Raw genomic sequence first — 15,642 nt, 5'->3', positions numbered from 1 at the left:
GGACTGAGTGACTGTTCAGTATAGTGTGTAATTTCCATATCGCCTGGCCACAATTTTAAATTCGGTACCTTTAAAGAATCTGTTAAGCTGTTTGTGCCACTGTTCAACATATGGAACAGAAATAAAGTATTTTTTGATATTACCATCGTTGATTGGTGTAGTATTTTGTATCCTATCCTTAGCTTGTACCCTAATTCAGTTTATTCTAGCAAGAGGATAACCCCTGTTTAAGAATCTGCTGGTTAATATTTGTAGGTGAACGGGTGATAGCTGTTATAATGTAGAAGCATACCGGTGTTTGTAGGTTTTCGATGATGTTAAATTGGATTTTATTCGAACCCCGAGTAAGCACGAAATTTAGAAAATTTCGTTCTATCCGTAACCTCCCTTTCCAATGTAAATTTGAGTCGAGAATGAATATTATTAAACGAAAGTAAAATATCTTGGATAGTACTACTATCAGTAATAACTACGTCTAAATACCTCCCATAGTATGTAATATGGGGTCGAAAAGGCGTCAAATGTATATGCTCAATCGTTGAGAGAGAGATCTGCGATATTAAGCCACTCAGTCTCAATTCCATTGGCAAACCAAAAATTTGTTTGTACACTTTGTCTCGAAAGGTGATATAGTTGCCTCAACTAACAGTTTAATTAAGTGAAATTTTTTCTTAATAGGAAGCTTCATATGATTAATCGGTATAGAGTTATTATTTAACATATCCCAAATAATATCTAATGCGTATTCAACGTTTACATTCATATACAGGGCGCCTCTGTAGCCAGGTGGGAAGGAGCAGCAGTGCATAGCACACACTGCTTGATTAGACCGGGGTTAGAGCCCATCACCACCAAATACGGAGGATGCGGAAAGGTCAGGGAATGACCACCGCATATTCCCGGAGCAATATGGCCTTAGTTGCTAATGCTCCTAAAAAATAAATAACAATAACAACATTCTTATACAATGAGGTAACATCTAGTGAGAATAAATTGTCATTGTCGCCAAAGTCTACAGTCCTTAAGATTATTAAATAATGTATGTATACATGGGTGGCCAAGGATGAAAATGCCGAGTTTCTGTAGGAAACAATAGGCTAAATAGGAAATCCAGTCTTGTGTAATTTTACCTGACCGAAAAGTGCAGGAATATTGTATGTTCTGGCCTTCAATTCCTTTAACTGAGCCATCGTAATGTAGTCGTTTTTTCGATACGTGGTTAAAGTTTTATTGTATTGATTGACTAAATTGGTAAATAGTGCCGGGTCTACTTCAAGATAAGTGGAGGTATCTGAAACAACCGATTCTAACTTATTAATATAATCAGGTTTATCGAGTATTACCACTGTCTCCTTTATCTGCCCTCTGTTTAATTATGTCTTTATTTTCCCGAAGTTCCCGTAAAGCTGAACTGTCATGTGTATTCAATTTGGGAAGTCGGGTTTCTTTTATGTTATTCACCACATGGTTAACTTGTTGAATTAATAAATCTTTTTGTGGAACATTACAAAGTCCAAATTCAATATCAATTATGCACTGTTTTTTTAGATAGTTTTCGAGATGGTAAATTATAATTTAATCCTTTGAATAAAAGTGAAATCTTGTGATAGCGTATACAAGGAAAGATTTGTAACCTGTTGATATGCCGGTTCGTTGAATGCTGGGCGAGGGAGGTATTCACGAACTAGCTGACATATTCTGTGTTAGCACGTTTTTTTTTATATATAAATTGACCCTAGCAAACTTCGCAACGATGTTGTTTTAAAGGCAATATTTTAGAAAGAAATATGGTAACTTTGGGCTGAGTATCGCAGTGTTAATTCAACGTAATTTTACATCAAGCTGTGCAAAAAATTCTCCATAATTATGTGTATCTATAGGTTATACCTGGAGCGAAAGGAAATGAATGAAATAGTCAATAAGAGTTTATTGGCTGTAATGAGAGCTGTAATGCCGTTAACGAACACACACTTTTTTATTTAACAAGACCAAAATACTTGTCCAACGTAATCATACGTGACTAATTGAAGAAACCATGGAAATCAAATTACACGAAAATTCTGTTAATGTTCGTCGGCCATATCTCATCTCCGATTCAAGTTTCATACTCACCCCTATTCAGTAATTTTCATTCTTGTGATCACGACATATGGTTGTAAATCGGTTCCAGCTCCAGGAAGGAAAATCGTTTTGCAATTTTTTTTTGTTAATTGCGTTAAATTGAGTTTTATTGTGTTAAACTGATTTAAAAATCTTTTTTTTTTTTAAATTATTTGTTACTCTAATGTAAGTTTTTCGATTTTTTCGTTTTAATTTCTGGAGAGTATCACATGGAAGTGTTCTACGTACTATATTGAGGTAAACTTCTCTTATCATTTTACAAATATTGATATCAACATAGAACATATTGAGCATTACAGCTCTGGTTCATACTATCTAATTCATTTTTTAAACTCATTGACTATTTCATTCACTTCCTTTCTCTCCAGGTATAACCTATAGATACACATAATTATGGGGGATTTTTTGCTCAGCTTGATGCAAAATTACATTGAATTAACACTACAATATTCGGCCCAAAGTTACCATATTTCATTTCTAAAATATTGCCTTCAAAACAATTTCATTTCGAAGTTTGCTAGGGTCAATTTAAATGAAAAATTTCGGGCATAAAACAACTAGCACTTGCCACATCGCATAATATCGTTAAACTTGCCTTAAAATCTCGAATTTTAATAAATAAATTAAAAAAAAACCTTTCCCAGGTTAGGAAGCTTCGCGATAAATTAAAAAATCAACTACACCCTAACGATTGGTCTGTATTAAAGACCTCCATAGATTTGCGACGGGAAGCACAGGCCTCAGATATAAAAAAACATACACGTTAACAAATCACAATCATTATTGGGAGGGTCAAGACACCTTCATATGAATTCTAATACATTGCCGCGGGCTTGCAACCAAGTGCATACGAGTTGGGTGATGACCCACCCACTGCATACACACAACGTGCCACAACAGAATATGTCAGCTAGTTCACGAACACCCCCTCCCCCAGCATTCGACAAACCGGCATATCAACAGGTTACAAATCTTTCCTCATATACGCTATCGCAAGACCAGATTTCACTTTTATCCAAAGGATTAAATTATAATTTACCACCTCAAAAACTACCTAAAGAAAGTGTGTAATTGATATTGAATTTGGACTTCGTAATGTTAGACAAAAAGATTTATTTATTCAACAAGTTAACCAAGTGGTGAATAACATAAAAGAAACGCGACTTCCTAAATTGAATGCACGACAGTTCAGCTTTACGTGAACTTCAGGAAAATTTTCCTCTGTATAATAAGACATTATTATACAGAGGGCAGATAAAGTAGACACATTGGTAATACTCGATAAACCTAATTATATTAATAAGTTAGAATCAGTTGTTTCAGATACCTCCACGTATCTTGAAGTAAACCCGGCACTATTTACCAAAGTAGTCAATCAATAAAATAAAACGTTACCACGTATTGAAAAAACGACTTATGGCTCAGTTAAAGGAATTGAAGGCCAGAACACACAATATTCCTGCACTTTTCGGTCAGGCAAAATTACACAAGGCTGGATTTCTTATTTGGCCTATTGTTTCCTACAGAAACTCTGCATTTTCACCTTTGGTCACACACGTATACAGCATTATAAAACCCTTTAGATAAGCGATACAATTTGGTATTAGGAACTACGATACATTTAATAATCTTAAGGACTGTAGACTTGGTGACAATGACAATTTATTGTCACTAGATGTTACCTCATTGTATACAAATGTAAACGTTGAATACACATTAGATATTATTTGAGATACGGTAAATAATAACTCGATACCGATTAATCATACGAAGCTTCCTATTAAGGAAAAATTTCACTTAATTAAACACTGTTAGTTGGGGCCAACTACATCACCTTTCGAGACAAAGTGTACAAAAAAATTTTTGGTTTGCCAATGGGATTGAGCCTGAGTGGCTTAATATTGGAGATCTATCTCTCAACGATTGAGCATATACAATTTGACGCCTTTTCGACCCCATATCATATACTATGGGAGGTATTTAGACGATGTTCTAGTTATTACTCAAATTTACATTGTATCCGTATCCTCCCTTTCCAAAGTCATTAAATTTTCTAAATTTCATGCTTACTCGGGACTCGAATAAAATCCAATTTAACATCTATCAAAAACCTACAAACACCAGTATGCTTCTACATTTTAACAGCTTTCACACATTCACCCACAAATATTAACCAGCAGATTCTTAAACAGGAATCATCCCCTTGCTGCAATAAACCGAATTAGGGTACAAGCTAAGGATAGGATACAAAATACTACACCAACCAACAATAGTAATATCAAAAAATACTTTATTTCTGTTCCATATGTTAAACAGTGGTACAAACAGCTTAACAGATTCTTTAAAAGGTACCGAATTTAAAATTGTGGCCAGGCCAATACGGAAATTACACACTATACTGAACAATCACTCAGTTCTTTCCTCGTTCACAGCACAAATGAATGACCTTGGTATACCACATTTCTTGTGGTGATTGCGACTCGTCTTACCAGGGTTTGACTCATTTTCTTTTGAATATTCGTGTTAATCAACATTAGGCCCCAGTTCACGCTCTCGTTCAGCCTTTCACGTTGTTAACAAAAAACATACTTTTTTATTTTACGAGGCTGAAATACTTAAGTGTCCAACGTAATTATACGCAACTATTAATTGCAGAAACTGTAGAAATTAAATTACACAAAAATTCCATTAATGTTCGTCGGCCATATCTCATCTCCGATTCATGGGCTTTTACGCGCATGAGCAAAGACAATTAATCCCTATTTAAGTTTCGTACTCACTCCTATTTGGCATTATTTTCATTCCTGTGATCACGACATACGGCTGAAAAGCACTGTTTCAGGAAGGAAAATCGTTTTGCAATTTTTTTGTTAATTGCATTAAATTGATTTTTAAATTTTTAAAATTATTTGTTAGTCTAACGTAAGTTTTTCGTTTTAATTTCTCTAGAATATCATACTGAAGTGTTTTCCGTACTATATTGAGGTAAACTTCTCTTATTATTTTACAAATATTTAAAACTGTTCAGAATATTTTTACTTCGCTAATAAGAAATATTTTAAGATTATTCATCATATTGCCAACATATTTATAAAGAAGAAATTTTGCACCTTTTCGTCAGAAGACTCCGTTGCTTCATCATCCGAAGACCACACCCAATCTCCTGTTTCGGTACGATGTAAACGGCCACTAGCTCCTGGTACTCGTTTAGTATTTTTCAGCTAATGAAAAGTATATAAAAAAAATGAATACATTATGATAAAGACAAACTACTGAAATCAAAGGTACCATTATAAGGGCAAAGAGAAAGTAACCTAATTTAAAAAAAGAAATTATAGAAGAGTTAAAAAATTTATGCAGTAAATAGAATGCTGAATAGGATTTTTGATTAGGTAGATGCAAATAAAATGTCAGTGAATCGCAAAAACCACAATTGTGTTATATGCATATTTGAACTCCGGATAATTTTCACCTATAATGATCCTGAAGTATTTGAAGTATTGAATCCCTTCCGCACTTCCCACAGTGATTCCAAACACGAAAGGTATATAAGGAAGGTTGTTTCAAAGAACAGAACAAGGGATAAATAAGAAAAATTTAAATTTTGATTCCTTTGCTGTTAAAGACCATCTCCTGTGAGGAGAAAAGATGTCTGTAGGTTTGGAGTGGTTGCCTTATTCGTAATAGTCACTTGGGGAAAAAATTTCCTGGTAATTTCACTTTTTGGACATGCTGTCCACCTATTAAGCCACAGGCTGACAAAAGCCTCCCAGATATCTTTTTAATCGTGATGAATATCAATGCCTATCTTGGTTCCGATATTAAAGATCTCTGCCATATGACTGTGTTTGACAGCATGAGAGAGCCCACAGCAGGAAACATGTAAGTTGAGAGGAAGTTCCCCCTGTAAGGACTTGAAGGGCAACGGTGAAAGCTGTCCGACATGTCATGGAAAGTTGAAGGATGGTTCTCAGCATGTAAAGTTGTTTAGCTACAGAAATTTTATCTGTGCAGTGGAACCAAATGGCCGGTACATGACAATAGGGATGAAAACAGCGTCATACATCAAGTGAAGAGCTCTGCCCTTCAAACCCCAATCCCTTCTTGTAATTCTGGCAAGGACATTAGTGTACTTCTTCAATTTTTCTCTGAGGTGCTGGACATGCAGCATGAAAGTGAGCTTGTTACTCAAGATAATGCCAAGATGTTTGACAGAGCGCTGGTTTTGGAGAGAGAGACTCGGCTTAGAAGAAAACCATGAGAGGTCTGTGCACAACAAACTTACCTTTTAGCATTAATGTGCAACGTTTTCTAGGAGAAACTGTAAGCTTGTGAGTGCAGGCCAAAGTCAGAAGCTTCTTTAAGACATTGGCAGTGGTTTCCAAGGGAATGAGCAAGCCGTCTACTCATCAAGGACCATATTCCATGCCAATGGGCCAACAATTGAACCTTAGGGGTAACCCCTGGTGACAGGTGCAGAAATGCTGTGAAACTAGGTAGAGATGGTAATTTTCCTGTGCAGAAATAACTCTGGAGACAGTGATACATCTATGTAGAACAGCTAGCTTCATATGCCCTCCGGATAACACTGGGCCACTTGAAAGCACCTTGGAAATCAATGAAAATTGCACATACATACTTGGAAGTAGAAGTGGTAGTACTCTGTAAGATGTTATTCAAGGCTTGGGCAGTGAAGCAGCCTTTCTTAAAGCCAAACTGATGGATACTAGTCAACTTAGCTGAAGAATACTGAAGACCCAATCTGGTAATCAGGAGGGGCTCAAGCACTTTTTCCCCAGGATAGGGAGGCGAGCAATGGGCCAGTATGCCTTACATGGATCAGTGGGGTTGAGTGGACCTTTAGGGATAAGTCTAACAATTGCATGTTTCTAACGAGTTGGAAAGATGCCCTCCTGGAGACAAGCATTGTAGCCAGCAATGAGAAGAGATGTGGGCCACAGACCACAGATGCTAGATAGCCTTGCCTTCAATGAACTCACCACCAGGCACCTTCCACATTTTGATGTGCTTAACTGCTTCCTCCAACTAATACCTAGCGAAGGGCGACTCTGAATGGGATGTTTGATATGAGGTGTTATCCTGAACGATCTTTGACTGGCATTCAGTGTCCATAGCTGGATTGTCCCTGACAACAATGGCATCCAGGACAGTGCCCATGGTACCACCATACTTCGTTGTTTCTTGGTTATTATTGTTGTTTAAAGAGATAATATCAGCAGTGCAGATTGTTTTGTGAATAACTTTGTGGACAATGCCCCAGGGGTTAGAATTCCCTTCCGAGCGAACCGAGTTTTGCTATGCTGTCTGCTTTTTATGGTATATGCCATTGCAGTACTGGTGCTGTGCATTTTTGAATTGTGACTCTAAGGCATTTATTTCATTGGATAAGCCTCTTCTACATGTTCTTTAGAGCTCCCTGCAAGCTCTTTTCATTTCATTCCTAAGTTCAGTTAGCCTGGGGGTCCACCATGGGATGCTATGTAGTTTGTGTTTCTATTTCTTTATTGCAACTTTGGCAGCTTATATTTTTTTTTTTTAAAAGAAGGTTTTGGATGTAGTCAGTTTTGATGCATCCATACTACCTGGGAAATTACTGGTCAAAATTGTCCTAGCACACATATTTAGTTGAAGGTATACTGTTATCATAAACAGTAGATCTGCAACTAAATGGGTGTTAGTAGACATTCCAGGAGAGATGTCATATGTAATATGACACTATGGTCACTAGTGGTATGTTTCATGGACCAACCAGTGCTGAAGTTGGGGGTAGTAAGGGTGATATCAACATTTGTATCACCTCTGCTAAATGTAAACATGGTGGGCATGTTTGGCTCATTGATAATATCCAGTCCTGTGGAGAAAGTCATTTTCTATCAGTGTTTGCATTATGTCAAATGGACAAGAGTGCATTTGCATCAATTGCCATAAGAAGATTACTTCTCCCAAGAAGGAGATCTATAGCACTTTGGCAGTGTAGGGCTCTATTCTGTCACTAAACTGAAAATGAGGTAAGGAGTGGCAACCAGTGTCGTTCTCAATTGTGGCACAAGCAGAGTGCGAATTACAAAGGGAGGAGATCCTAATAAGCACCCAGGTCTGGGTTTCTAATAACAATGGCCACCATGCAGGCAGGACCAGTGGACTGGACGACTCTAAATGACAATGGATAGCCTGAGACCTTTCCTCTATTGCAATACAGTTCATGGAGTAATAACACACCCAGCTTCAGCTCTTCCATAAATTTGGTCAGCTGGTTGGCACCCACTATAGATCATTGTGCTTTTTGTGTGTGTGTGTGTGTGTGTGTGTGTGATTAACGACTTAGAAGCAGCAGAATTTGGCTATCCACTGCTTGTTTATAAAGTGTGCACGAGGTATCCCTTACCGAGTTGTCATGGGCCCTATTAATCCTCTTACAGGTTACACATTGTGCTGGCTTTTCTTTCTTGGGGCACTCTTCACACAGGTGGACAGTTAAACATAGTGTCTGCAGGTTGGTTCCTTGTAGGAACAATGGGCAGAGGTGTGCTTGTATCCCGGACAATGAAAACATTTTAGAACATGCACAAAGTCTTTGCAACAATCAACCCCACATATTCTGTTTTGGGCTTTAAAAACATTCCTAATTCTCAGAGAAATTTTCACTAACCAGTTTAAGCACGATTTTGTCCCAGTCTTGGTTGAAAACTGAACCTTTATTTCTTGAAGGTCCTCTTCTTTCTTGAGAAAGTCTTCAAGATTTCTGGAGAAAATCTCTTCTGCAAGTTCATCTTTAGTTGTAGTTGTGGCAATGTCGAAGATGATAAGGCTGGTGCCACCTTACCGAATGCTATCCATCCAAAATTTCTTCTTCTTTTGACTTCCAGCCATTTATCATTATTACAGCTAATGATTTGTCCCAGATTTTAGCATCTTTAGCATTAGCAGAGGCATTTGATGCAAGAAAGCAAGCTTATGCAGCATCAGCCAAAAAAAAAAAAAAACCACTTCCACTTCATTCAAAATACCTGTCCAGCTGAGCCTTAAACTTATTCAGGCTATCAACTTCCACAACAAGGGATGGAAGTCTGTTCCACCAACCAACCACCCGCTGGCTAAAGGCAAATTTCCGCACATCTATCCTACATCTGTCTTTCCTCAATTTGAATTTATGCCCTCTCAGGTGATTATTCTGAGCGAGAGGAAGAATCCCATCAGCATTGAGCATGCTCAAACCATTCAAGGCTTTATTCACCTCTATCAGATCACCTCGCTGGTGCCTAGTCTCCAGACACTGTAATTTGCAGAACTTAAGCCTTTCTTCGTAAGAGCACCCCTTTGTTCCATTCACTAATCTTGTTGCCCTTCTCTGTACTCGTTCCAGCAGCTCTACATCCTTCTTGAAATGAGGCCTCCAGACCTGTATATAGTACTCTAAGTGTGGCCTGACCATTGCCTTATACAAGGGAATAATCACCTCCTTAAATAATATATGACTTAGATAAGTATATGACTCCACCTTTTCAATTACTACCCGTTCAATCATTATATTCCTTTCTGTAGCATACTTGTTTATCATTACTTTGTTTTAGTCATATTCATCTCTAGTCCAAAATCCTTACTAACTGTGCATAACTGAATTAAGGTTTTCCTATAATTCTTTGGGATAGTGGCTTATAACCACAATGTCATCTGCAAATCGTAAATGGTTTAGGTACTCTCCACTCACATTGACTTCTTTCTGCGACCAGTCTAATCTTCTGAAAGCTTTCTCAAGGGCAGCTGTAAACAACTTCGGAGATAGTGTCTCCTCGTAGAACTCCTTTTTCAATTTTAAATTTACTACTGTCTTTGTCTAGTCTAATAAAGGAGGTATCATTCTCATATATTTTCTTCAAAATCATTATATATGGGGTATCTATGCCTTGTCTTTCCAGTGCCCAAAACATTGCCTTATGCTGTATATAATCCAAAAAATGCCAAGTATAATGGTGTTTTATATTCATTTGCTTTCTCCATATTACGTGAAGGTGATCCATAGTTGAGATTCCTGTCCTAAAGCCAGCTTGCTCTTTCATTTGATTCTCATCAAGTATTCTGTCTAGTCTGTTTAGTAATGCCCCTTGTGAACAACTTGTAGATGTGGGATAACAAGCTAACTGGTCTATAATTTCCAATTTCTGATTTATCTCCTTTCTTATGCAGCAAAACCATGACTGCATTATTCCACTCCTTAGGTGTCACACCTTTTCTAATGCATTTTGTGAAGAGTCTTATGAGTTTTTGTGCCATGTCTCTTCCTCCCAATTTTAACAACTCTACAGTAACTTCATCTTCCCCCGGGGCTTTCTGATTCTTCATTTTCTCCAACGCATGTTCTACCTCATTAGGTATGTGTTCCTAATTTGCGATCCATCTTCCCCCACTGCTGGCATCATTCCCTCACTCCTTGTATAATTCTCCATAGTAGTCTTCTGCTATTTGAATTATGCCTTCTCTGCTATTTATAAGTACATCATTGCTATTCTTTAGTTTCAGTATCATTTGTATTACTACTCGTGGCTGCTGATTTAAATCCTTTGTTTTCCCTTAATGCTTGTTTTATTGTTAAAAGATGTATTTTTTATTATTATTTCACAGGAAAAAAACCTAACCTTTTTTCACTAAACAAAAATTAAAGTCAATTAAAAACGACCCCTCTAACAAGTTTCCCCCCTCTAATAAAAACTATTTTTCTCAGTTGATGTCCTTTACGCAACCTTCTGTTCGTCATGCAGTGTAACACAAGGGGCACCTTTCCTGACTTAAAATATAATATTTAAAAATTTTAATATCCTATACATTATATTTATTATCCTATTTTTATTTGGTCAAACATTTTAAATTCAACATGAAGACAGCTTCTCTACAAGAGAAAATCACAAAACGTTAGCACTTGTTACGAATATTAGTGGGTCTCGATCACAGAAGTTGTCTGTCCAACATGAGGGGTACATATACTAAATTTCAGCTTTTCTGTGAAAAAAAAAAAAAAAAAAAAAAATTTTTTTTTTTTAACAAGTGTGATATTTTATTTTATAAGTTTAGTTTAAAGAAGTATATGTATATGTATTTAATTTATATTTTGTATGTGAATTTTTTTATAAATAAAAAAAAATTAAATAAATTAAAATATATGTATACTGTTTCTAGGTGGGTTGCAAAATTCTCCCCCCCCCCCTATATAGTTTATATATAAACTATATAAGGTTAGTAAACTAATAAAAAGCAAAGAAAAAAGTACTTTCCTTGTTCTGGCTCTCTGTTTATATTTTTAAAAAGTAGAGCCTTGGGCTTCCTGGTAATGGTTGCATATGAAGGTTTCGAGGGTCCCTCCGTGAGTGTAGAGCCAGGGGGGTAAAACTGGTTTTAGCTGGTGGGCATTCGGCCTTTAGCCTTTCATTTTCCACCAAAAGCTCTAGTACCATATTTTCCATTTTGCCCCACGATCTGGCTATTTTAAGGGTAGCTTCCCTGGAGATGGAGATATCATCACTTGTGAGGCAGCTTTGTAACCTCTTTCTGAGGATAGTAACTCTATCAAGCACAGTAGGGTATTTCTGTTTGAATGTCTTCTTGCATTAATGGTGGGTACAGGCAACCTCCTCCAAGTCCCCATCATCATCTGAACTCAAAAAAGCTTTGGCTGTGAAGTGCGATTTTTTCATCAACTTGGTCAACTACAAAGTAGCCTGGTTCCCCTGTTGAGACTCTCAAGAAGAACTATCAGCTCCAGAACCTTCTCCTCCAAGTTTACTTCCTTATCAGACATAGTAGGTATATGAAGTTTTTTTCCCATCTCTCTATCTCTCAAATGCCACACAAGAGAGCAAAGGCAAAACAAGCGTGTCACTTGTTAAAAGTGATCGGCATGTTGGGAGAAGAAGCGTACTGTCGGAACCCAGAAAGCACAGGTCAAGATCACTCACAGCATTGTCGGACGTACTAGTTCAGTAGCAAACAATTGCTGAAAGCACGGTGAGCAAATATGGAAAAGAGCACAAGGAAAAACAGTAAATACTTATCTTTAGTTGACTGTTGTAAGTGACTGGAATTGCCAATCAACTTCCAGAAGTCAATCTCCATGAAGTGGCATATATGAGAATCTGAAAACTGTAACTGATACCTCATAAACAGGAAAAATTTGTGGAGCACAACTCCCAATCATTCAAACACAACAATCTCACTTGGTCTGAAATTGGCTCCATCAACAGATAACATGTAGCCTTACGGTGAGTGGTGGATAAACGTATCTAATCTAAGCGACCAGCCATGCAGTCTGTGAAAGAAAACTTCATTATGTATATAAATTAGTCTATTGCTGAGCTGCACTGGCCAAACATCATTTTAGGAATGAAGCAGGGTACTGTAAATAAAAAAAAATTTATATCACAGAATAGCATTATTTTCTCGAACTATTTAAATAAATTTTCTGTTTATACTCCGGGATGACATACAACCAGAGGAGTTCACAAGACAGAGAAAATACAAGAAACAGCACCATATTTAGCAGCTAAGGGCTTGAACCTAGATCACCCAAAGGACATATACTTATGCACCCTTGCACTTTACTACGGTAACCTATAATATACATTTTTTTGTTTATAATCGGGAATGACTGCATAATCTGAGAAGTTCACAAGATAGAGAATACAAGAAACAGCACTGTATATATATGATTATGTTAAGAAAGCTTAGCAGTCAAGATTATCCCATGTATGGATACTTAGTATTGCCTAGAAATGTGAATGCTGGAAAATGTATGTGGAAAAAGGCTTTTTGTGAAAATTTGAGGAATATGTTTTAGGACAGAAGTTACTAGGATGAGAAGAAAAGTCCCTGAAGTTTAGCATTTGAGCAATGGTGGTGGTGGTGCACACTTAAAAAATTGTTCATGCAAAGGTTAAGAAAGGAGAGAGAGAGAGAGACAGAGAGAGAGAGAGAAAATAAAACAACAAAAACTGCCATCCTAGGGGAACCCTAGAATTATCATTAGCAGAGGCATATGATGCAAGAAAGCAATTTTATATAGCATCAGCCAAAAAAACTTCCAATTTCACCTATCCATTAACTCCAAAAGTTTCTAGTTCTGCCTTGAATTTATTTAAGCTGCCAACTTGCAGAATTATGTTTCTTTGTAACAGCAACCCTTTGTTCCATTTACCAATCTCATTGTCCTTCTCTGCACTCATTTCAGCAGCTCTACATCCTTCCTAAAATGAGGTGTCCAGACCTGTATACATTACTCAAGGTGTGGCCTGACCATTGCCTTATACAAGGGAGATAATCGCCTCCTTATCCCTGCTAGAAAAATTCCTATATATCATTGACAAGACAACATGAGCTACTCTTGCAGACTGTCTGCACTGCTCAGAAAATTTCATATCTGCCTGCACAATTACCCCAGGTCTTTTTCATTCTTCATTTCCCTGGGTTACTACCCATACGCAGCACTTAGCATTTTTCAGTGTTTAACTTCAGTTGCCACTTCTCAGCCGATCTGCCTAACTTTTCTAGATCCTGTTGCAGTAGCATACATACTGTCTTTACTGTCATTAACAACCCTGCAATTTGTATCATCTGCAAACTTCGACATTAAGCCTGATATACCTTCATCGATAAAATTGATAAATATACAAAACAACAATGCAACAAACCCTTGGGGACTCCACTACTAACATTAGTCCCTGTAGAGCAGTGTCCATTAATTACCACCCCTTTATCCACAGTAGCAACTTGCCCTTAATGCCATACCGCTCCAATTTGTATAGCAGTCTTCCATGTGCAATAGCATCAAAAGCTTTCCTGAAATCCAAGTATATGATATCAAAATTATTTTTTGTATCCAGTTCCTTTGTGACCATATCAAATTGGTCAGACCAGACCTTCCCTAAACAAACCCATGCTATGTCTGAACTATTACTGCAGTCTTTTCTAGATGATCCTGCAATGCTTCTTTAACTAGTGACTCTATTAATTTTCCCAGAACAGAAGTTAAACTAACAGGTCTGTAATTACTTGTCACCCTTTGATCCTCCTTTATGAATTGGGGTCACATTTGCACATCTCCAGTCCATGGTACCTCCTCTGAGTCCAAGGAAGCTCTCATAATTATGGCTAAGGGTTTGCTTACTTTCTTTGAGGCCTTCTTTAATATAACTGGATAGATCTCATCCACCTCAGGTGCCTTTCTTATGTTTAACTTCAACAATTTCTCCTCCACTTTGCTCTCAGTTATTACAAAATCATTTAGCTCCTTGTCAGACTTCAATAAACTTCTGGCATTCCCTTCCTCGAATAGCTCCTCGTGTGAATGAAGATGCAAAATACTCATTCAGTTTGTCGGCTACCTGAGCAGGGTCCTCAACCTCCTCTATGAGGTAATTATGGTTTCTGGGGGGGGGGATCCAATCCTCATCCAAAAGTGAGTCAGCCATGGAGTGAAAAAAGTCTTATGGTGAGTCAAACATGGGCCTTTTTTTTAGCCAGTGCAGGGAGGAGGCAGTGAGTATAACAAATGCTACTACATACGAAGACAGAGCACAAAGGGTTTGTCAAACAAGAAATGTAATGTGGTCTACTGTGAGCAGCATTTTAACAATTGCAAGAATTGGTGTTCTGCAAGGACAAGTCGATGGATATACTTAGCTAATTCTTCACATATTCCTATCCTTTGCCCTCTATCTTTCCGTATCCACCATTCTATCACATAGTTTTATTCAAACTAACTCTTGGCCTCTTCCATTTAATTTTTCCTTCTATAACATGCAGATTTTTTTTTTTTTTATGAAAACCCCAAACACGAAAGGCATCAAAACCTATAGTACTTAGTACCGTGCATGGGTTGAAGGAGAAGTATGGGGGGAGGGGGATGCCAGAAACTTTGCTCTAGAGATTAAACATGGGTTTCACCACTTCAAGCCTCCAATAAGCAAAGTGGTGGTATTTCACTGGTTGATGAAAGTCACCTACCACCTACAATACATGTAAATCACACACAGATTTGTTAAGGGAAGATCTTGTCTAACGAAACTAAATATCTACTATGATACAGTGCATGAAAAAAATAATTCTGACATCATACTTAGATTTCAGAAAGGCTTATGATACTGTTCCACACAAAAGTCTACTATACAAATTGAAGCAGTGCATCATTAGGGGTAAGTTAGTGCTATGGATATGGGGACGGCTGAGTGGCAGAAGGGAGAGTGGTTATTAATGTCTGGCTCTTCCCAGACCAATGTTATTAGTGGAGTCCCTCAGGGTTCAGTGCTCGGCTCTCTTACTGTTTTCAATATTTATTAATAATATTGATAGAATCACGTCAAAGTTATTGTGTAACTTTTCAGAAGATACAAAGATGGGTGGGGTGGTTAATGATAGAAATTAAGGTGTAGTACTGCAACAAGACCTAAAAAAAAATAGGTAGTTGAAACAGAAGTGGCAATTAAGGTTTAATATTGACAAATACAAGGTACTGCA

The 15,642-nt window shown here is 37.4% G+C and overlaps 1 protein-coding gene across 1 annotated transcript in view; it reads right to left on the bottom strand.

Moving 5' to 3' along the window:
* Positions 1 to 15,642, bottom strand: part of fray (oxidative stress responsive kinase frayed) — a 501,108-nt gene that overhangs the window by 113,915 nt on the left and 371,551 nt on the right. Inside the window, exon 12 of the mRNA XM_090389465.1 lies at positions 5,232 to 5,342. Within this exon, the coding sequence (XP_090245591.1) occupies positions 5,232 to 5,342 (111 nt within the window). The remainder of the gene's footprint in view (positions 1 to 5,231; positions 5,343 to 15,642) is intronic.

Source organism: Mastigoproctus giganteus, chromosome 1 (assembly GCF_048544385.1).
Source record: "Mastigoproctus giganteus isolate SK-2022 chromosome 1, ASM4854438v1, whole genome shotgun sequence".
Lineage (NCBI taxonomy): Eukaryota > Metazoa > Arthropoda > Arachnida > Uropygi > Thelyphonidae > Mastigoproctus > Mastigoproctus giganteus.
The sequence above is the reverse complement of the archived record's forward strand: the minus strand, read 5'-3'. Positions and strand labels throughout refer to the sequence as shown.